General features: G+C 36.6%; 1 protein-coding gene across 1 annotated transcript in view; it reads left to right on the top strand.

The window, feature by feature from the left end:
* The window catches only part of LOC130218659 (divergent protein kinase domain 2A-like), a 17,999-nt gene extending 10,413 nt beyond the window's left edge, over nt 1-7,586 (top strand). The window contains exon 2 of the mRNA XM_056450901.1: nt 4,754-7,586. Within this exon, the coding sequence (XP_056306876.1) occupies nt 4,754-5,085 (332 nt within the window). The 3' untranslated portion in view covers nt 5,086-7,586. The remainder of the gene's footprint in view (nt 1-4,753) is intronic.
* The last annotated feature ends 376 nt before the right edge of the window (nt 7,587-7,962 follow it).

Raw genomic sequence — 7,962 nt, forward strand, 5'->3', positions numbered from 1 at the left:
CACCACTGATTATTACTGCTTATGGCTATATTTGTGTATAATGTAAAGGTATAAATGCAAGCTTATTATCTGCAGGTCACATATGCTGTAGATACAGCTCTATTTGGATTTTACCAGTAACAGTCTTTTGAAAAATAAAAGCTTGGTTTTCTGTGCTCATTAAAATTATATGCTTTTCCACAAAGACACAGACCTTCTTTACCCATTTACTCCCACTCACGTCTTGATTTTTGCATCAGCACACTAAAGATAAAGTTTGAGATCAGTAAGTTTTTATTTTATTTTTTTAATTTAATTTATGAATATTGCTTCATTCATTCATTCATTCATTCATTCATTCATTCAATCAATTCCTTTTGTCTTAGTTCCTATCATTCATTCATTGATTGTAATGAACATTTAGTTTGTTAGTTTCGTTTGTTTTAATAAATGTAGTTTAAAATTTAATTTATTCCTATGATTCAGATCTCAATTGTCCACATCATTACTCCACATCATTTATTATTAATACTCATTCATTAGTAGTTTCATATAATAAACAATTGCTTTAAGTGCTTTGTAGTTTTATGAAACCTGATCAATTTTTACTTTTTAAATTTTGATTTAAAAAAAGTTTTACTGTGTTTTAATTATTATTTAATTATTTTTTATTTTAAAATGTATTCATTCAGCATTTATTATACAGAGTAATTCAAAAAGAATATTACAACTGCAAAGAAGAAAAGGTCTGTCGTCAATTTAAGGAAGCTCTGAAGTTTTGAAAAACTTGAAGTATTGTTAGCGTTGATTAATTATCCCTAGTTCCATCATCTTTCTTTGATTAAATGCAGATTTTTAAAGTTGTGGCATTCTTTTTGAATCACCCTGTAGTTATAAATGTCTTTACTCCTGAACAATTATCAATTTCCACAAAAAATATGAAGCAACTGAGCAATTTTTCAACAGGGGTAATAACAAAAAAGATATTGAACAGAAGATCATCATAATAAAATATTATTAAAAGTTTCACGTCACACTGAAAATTTATCTTTAAACTGCAGGAATAATAAAAACTTGGAGCAATAATTTGTCCTTATTGCTTATTGGCTGTTCACGGGTTCACTTCACAGGTGATCACTTCCGTTTCCTTTTTTTTTTTTTCTATGGGTATTGGGTCAACTTTCTGTTCAACTCACCATATTGCAAAGATATGAAGTATATTGACGTTATTTGATTCATTCCTAATAAATCAAAGTATATACGGATCTTGTGAAGACCTTCATTAATGCTGAAGAATCACTGACGCCACTATCTCTGGTGATTGGACATGGCTTTTAAACTTTTAATCCACGTTCAATAAGAAAACTATTATTTTCATTTGACTTACTGCAGTTGTGTACTGTATATTTGATCAAATAAATGGCTTTAAGGAGCAGAAAAGACTTCTAATAAAAACGTGATATATCATACCAATCCTAAACATTTGGTAGTGAATGTATAATATGCAGTTGAATATGCAGATGATTAGCCCTTCTGCATTATTAACCCCATAAATATTTTCCCCTCCAATTTCTATTTAAGGGAAAGTTGTTTTTTTATTTACACATTTCTAAACTTAATAGTTTTAATTACCTAGGTTGATTAGGCAAGTTAGTGTAATTAGGCAAATCATTGTATAACTATGGTTTGGTCTGTAGGCAGTCCAAAAAAATGCTAACAATATTGACCTTAAAAGGAGAACAAAAAAAAAAAACAGCTTTTATTATAGCTGAAATGAAACAACAAAGAATTTCTTCAGGAGGAAAAAATATTATAGGAAATACTGTGAAAAATTCCTTGCTCTGTTAAACATTTAAATATTTGAACATAAAAAAATATTCTCATATTCACAGCAGGGCTTATAATTCAGACTTCAGCTGCATATAATAGCATTAGAAGTAAGGCAGGGTCTGATCACGCATCAGTCATGCAGACGTCTAACAGAGTAAATGTCATCTCTTGACATCAGCTCAGTGCGTCTGTAGATCTGTGTTGAGCTGTGATTGAGTCTAGATGACTGACTGGAGCCTGAGGCAGATCCTGGTGCCGGAAACACAACCTCCGAGTCAATGCAGTGGCAGGAGTGCATTGAGTTCCTCCAACATGATTAGGCCCTGGCATCTCCTGGGTTGCTTTACTCTAATCAATTTGATCATTAATGCAACTCCGAAGAGTTTCTCATCATAGGGAATGTCATTTATTTGCCCTGGTTGCCAGGAACTTGAGAAATAAGAGCAGAGATTGTAGAGAAGGTTGTATGGATCGGTGTTGTGGGCTGAGAAAACGGCCAATTTGTGTCCCTTTATCAAAGAAGGAACATGCTGTACTTCAGAAACGTCCACTGAATTGTTTCGGTGCTATTACGAAAGCCACAAATTGCCCTCTTGGTACACCGACTGATATTTTCATTGTGTTCAAACTGAACGAGTATTTCCAAATATGATTTATAAAAAGCAAAATATAGTTTTCAGTTTTAAAACGGTAAGAAAAGAAGACTAGACTATTTATTTGAATAAACGTCAAATTTAAAATGTATATTGATATAAGGAAAGAAAGCTGCATTGTGTTGTGGTAAATTTACTTGATTTAAGATGTTCATTAAGCATTTATATTTGATGAAATGCATGGATTATTATTATTATTATTATTATTATTATCATCATCATCATCATCATCATTATAATCATTTCTTTTTAAATTTTTTACACAACAGTTTTCAACAAGGGTGGCGCAGTAGGTAGTGCTGTCGCCTCACAGCAAGAAGGTCGCAGGTTCGAGCCTCGGCTGGGTCAGTTGGCGTTTCTGTGTGGAGTTTGCATGTTCTCCCTGCGTTCGCGTGGGTTTCCTCCGGGTGCTCCGGTTTTCCCCCACAGTCCAAAGACATGCGGTACAGGTGAATTGGGCAGGCTAAATTGTCCGTAGTGTATGAGTGTGATTGAGTGTGTGTGGATGTTTCCCAGAGATGGGTTGCAGCTGGAAGGGCATCCGCTGTGTAAAACAAATGCTGGATAAGTTGGCGGTTCATTCCGCTGTGGCGACCCCAGATTAATAAAGCAACTAAGCCGAAAAGAAAATGAATGAACGAAGTTCAAAAATGTAAAACCTCTATGCATTTTTATGCATCAGAAATCAGGTTTCAATGGTCAAATTGTGAAAATATTGTTATGGTATCAGTTTAAACAATATAAAAGTAATTGAACATGTAATACACATGAACCAGTCAACTAAAACAGCAATTTGTGCACAGACCTACCGAGAAATTCCATGCAAATGCCATCATTGTCATGGTCAAAAAAAAGGTTTGTTAAGGCTTGTATTTTACAGTAGAATACTCATTGTCTACCAAATCCAATCAAATAGTTTGAAAACATTGAAAAAGTCACGCACAAGTGCCAATTTCACATCTGCCACATCTGAGAGATGTCACCTTATGGCTGCACGATATTGGAAAAAATGTACAATGCGATATTTGGATTTTCTGCTATTTATATCCGTAATAATTATTATGCCTGTTTTTTTTGTAGTATTTTCATTGCATTTGAAACTACCCCTTCAATATGTACATCAAGAAACGAAAAGCTAGAGTTATGACTGCATATAAACTGTGGAAGAATGACTGAGTGCATGTCCAACGCTCTGCCATACAGACAACAACCACAGATATATTTCAGCAGCATGATAAACGTGCTGATTGGCATTATCACTGGTGACAGGTAATGCTTGAAATATGAACGTCATGTCTTTTGTCCTAAGATGCATCAATTATGTCAGGTTTCCACTTTATGCTTTGTACTTGAATGTTAAAACGGCCCTCCTATGAATTGTCAGTCACTGAAATGGCCCCCCCGCCAATTTGAGTTCTCCTCCTCTAGAGCATCTCAAACTCGATTCCTGGAGGGCCACAGCTCTGCACAGTTTTGCTCCAACCCTAATCAAACACAGCTGATCCAACTAATCAAGGTGTTCAAGACTACTATTAAGCTGGTGTGAGTTGGAGGTGGTTGGAGCTGAACTATGCGGAGCTGTGACCCTCCAGGAATCGAGTTTGAGACCACTGCTCTAGAGTGTTTTTTATTTAAAAAAAAAACTAAATTAATAGATTTTTTTTCGGATTTTGGTACATTGGCGTGTGAATGTGCTCTTTAAAATATCACAACATCATTGACCAGATTCATATGAAACTAGAATAAGCGAATCAGTTTGTTTGTGATTAAATTTGATCAACTACAGGCCGTCATTCATATTACTATTAGAGTGAGAATCTCAACACTCGAAAAAGTGTACCCTGACTTTCCACATAAGGCACAGGTGAACAAAGTCATAGGTATGGAAAATCGCATACTATGGAAAGTATACTATGGATACTATAGGATACATACTATGGATACTATGGATACTGTAGTATGGGAATCGCATACTTCCATGCTATACAAACCATTTCAATGTGGCGATGTCACTGGTCCATGAACTTTTCCTGCTTGTTGTCAAACTATTTTTTAACAAGACGAAATTTAATCATATCTTAATGTTAAAACGGCTATACATAACATTATTTATCAATATGTGGACATTTTTGGATTCTTACATCTCTACATCTTTACATCTCTCAAAATGGTCTATTGTAAGCTAAAGACAGTATGCGAGCCGAGTAGTATGTCCGAATTCGTAGATTCAGTTTGTGATTAAATTTAATCAACTGCTGTATTTTTCTCTCCTGTCTGTTTTCTCCCTGCAGATAAGCCTGAGAGCTATGATGTCTGGTACGAGAGCAGGTTTGAGGAGTGCGACAAGGAGGCTTGTCTTTCCTTCTCTAAAGACATGCTGTGTTCACGCGTCACAGTGGACCACAACTATTACGCCATCTGTCAGAATCTGCTTTCGCGATATGCTACATGGCGGGGCAGCTCCGGCGGGCTCCTTCACGACCCCCCGCCACACATAGCCAAAGACGGCCAGCTTGAAACCCTGTTGGAAGAGTGCGCCAACCCCAAAAAGCGATATGGACGCTTCCAGGCAGCTAAAGAACTCCGCGACTACTTAACCCAACTAAGCGGTAGCGCTAGGTAATGACTGCCCATAATGGTTACCGCTAAACGTTCACCCATCAATGATGTCTTCAGGGTTTGAGAATCCCCATTTGACTTTCAACAAAGAAATGTCTGAGGAATCTCAAACCAATCACGTGTGTAAATTTTGGTTTTGCGTACATTAATCTTTAAATTATTGAGTTCATTGCTTTTATTCAATGGTTTATTTTTGCAATAAAGGCAGCGTTTATGTAAACATCCTCCACTTTATTATTATTATTTTTTACTGGAGGTTTTGGGGACGCTCAGAAAGGCAGCTGGGAATGCTAGTAGACATTAACTCCGTCTCAAAGTTTTTAGCGAACGTCTTCTGCCTAATTGATTCACTTACATTCCAGGAAGAACGTATACAGTGTAAAGCTTAATTTGGAGATGGTGGGGAGGATGTGGGAAAATCTGTACATAATTAGGGCAGATTGGTGGGGGAAATGAGTTGGAATTGCTTTGCATATACCAAAGAGTCTGGTTCTATGAAACTCAAACCTCTGAACTGAAGTGGTGGTATTAAAAAACAAACAAACAAATGACTTCAGTGGTAAAACGGTAATCATACGAAACCAAAAAAGTGTCAAAATGACTATGTTTTCCAATGTCTTCTCTTACGTGTCAGGTCAGGGTTTGCGTTTGCTGCAGGCCGTCCGTCATATTGCTATTAGAGTCAGAATCACAACACGGAGGCATCTTATTTCTTGTAGTAAATGCGTACCCTGACTTTCCACATAAGGCACAGGTGAACACAGTCATAGGCTATGTCCGAAATCGCATACTTCCATACTATATAAACCATTTCAATGTGGCGATGTCACTGGCCCATGAACTTTTCCTGCTTGTTGTCAAACTATTTTGTCACTTTAACAAGAGTAAATTTAATCATATCCAAATGTTAAAACAGCTGTCATAACATTATTTATCGATATGTGGACATTCTTGGAAGCTATGGAAATTAAAAATGTAATACAAGAAATAGGTTAGGACAATTGTTATAGTTTACATCTCTCAAAATGGTCTGTTGTATGCTAAAAACAGTATGCGAGCCGAGTAGTATGTCTGAATTCATAGAATTCAAAATACAGCATGCTAGAAGTACCCAGATGACCAACTAATTGGCGAGATTCTGAAGTGCGCATCCGATGCATGCTGCAGAATTCATAAAAGGGAGTGAAGCGACGCAACAGATGCAGATAGGTCACGTGTTAATGACAAAATGGCGGATGTAGTACAAGTTCCTTTCATACTACTCGCATTCATACTCTACAGAGCGTACTTTATTAACAGTCGAGTAGTAAATTCAAATTAAAATGCAGTACCTACTCAGTAGTAGGCGATTTCGGACGCTGCCATAGTTACAGTTTATTTGGTGCACAAAGGTGCTCTTGAAGCTTCGTTTTATCACTACTGAAGACAAATGACAATGTTTTTGGTTCCTTTTATGGAATTTGAATGTCTTTGGACTGTTGCTTAATATGGAGGATGAGGGAGCTCTCATATTTCATCTAAAATATCTTAATTTGTTTTCTCATATGAACGAAGGTCTCCTATTTGGGATAGTTCACTCCAAAAATCTTCTCGCACTCCAACAGTTTTTTTTTCTGTTGAACACAAATGAAGATATTTTGCAGAATTTTGGAAACTGGTAGCCATTGGGTGCTACCATTAAACTCGCACTGTATGCGAGTCAAGTAGTATGTTTGAATTCATAGTATTTAGGGAAAAAACTATAGATGAAGTACATGGACCAATTACTATTATCGTTGAGATTCTGTAGTGCACATTCAAAGAACACTTTTTATAATCCCATGAGGCAACATGAGAGAATTTATAAATTGACAATGACGTGGGAAGGTCATTGATAATGACAAATAACATATGTAGTACTGTACATCTGAATTCCATTCATCCTACTCTCATTTATACTACACTACCTGACAAAAGTCTTGTCGCCTATCCAAGTTTTAGGAGCAACAAATAATAACTTCAAGTTGATCATTTGGTATCAGAAGTGGCATCTTACCCCAGACATGCTTAATAATGTTCATGTCTGGTGACTGGGCTGGCCAATCCTGGAGCACCTTGACCTTCTTTGCTTTTAGGAACTTTAATGTGGAGGCTGAAGTATGAGAAGGAGCGCTATCCTGCTGAAGAATTTGCCCTCTCCTGTGGTTTGTAATGTAATGGGCAGCACAAAAGTCTTGATACCTCAGGCTGTTGATGTTGCCATCCACTCTACAGATCTCTCGCAATCCCCCATACTGAATGTAACCCCAAACCATGATTTTTTCTATACCAAACTTGACTGGTTTCTGTGAGTATCTTGGATCCATGCGGACTCCAGTAGGTCTTCTGCAGTATTTGTGATGATTGGGATGCAGTTCAACAGATGATTCATTAGCAAAATTCTGCCACTTTTCCAAACGATCAACTAGAAGTCAAGTTATTATTTGTTGCTCTTACAACTGGGATCAACGACAAGACTTTTGTCAGGTAGTGAATGTACAATGAATGTACGTTTCTGATGATCGTTCAGTAAATTATACTTGATGTAATACCTACTCGAGTAGTATGCTATTTCAGACTTTTTCTTACTTTGGATGTCAATCCTTTACCACCATTCTTCAAAATATCTTCTTATGTGTTTACCAGAAACAAGAAACCACTTGAGGGTGAGTAAACGTTATGTAAATTTCCAATTTGGAGGTAAACTATCTATTTAAAGAATCAGGATTACCCCAGAGCAGAGTCATGAATCCAGTTAGACTTGTTACAAAGATTTGTGTTTATATTAATCAAGCGAGTCCAGAGAGAGCCACAATGAATCCAGATTACGTGCCACTATTAGATCAGAGCAGGGTCCAAGTCT

The sequence above is a fragment of the Danio aesculapii genome, chromosome 24, assembly GCF_903798145.1.
Source record: "Danio aesculapii chromosome 24, fDanAes4.1, whole genome shotgun sequence".
NCBI lineage: Eukaryota > Metazoa > Chordata > Actinopteri > Cypriniformes > Danionidae > Danio > Danio aesculapii.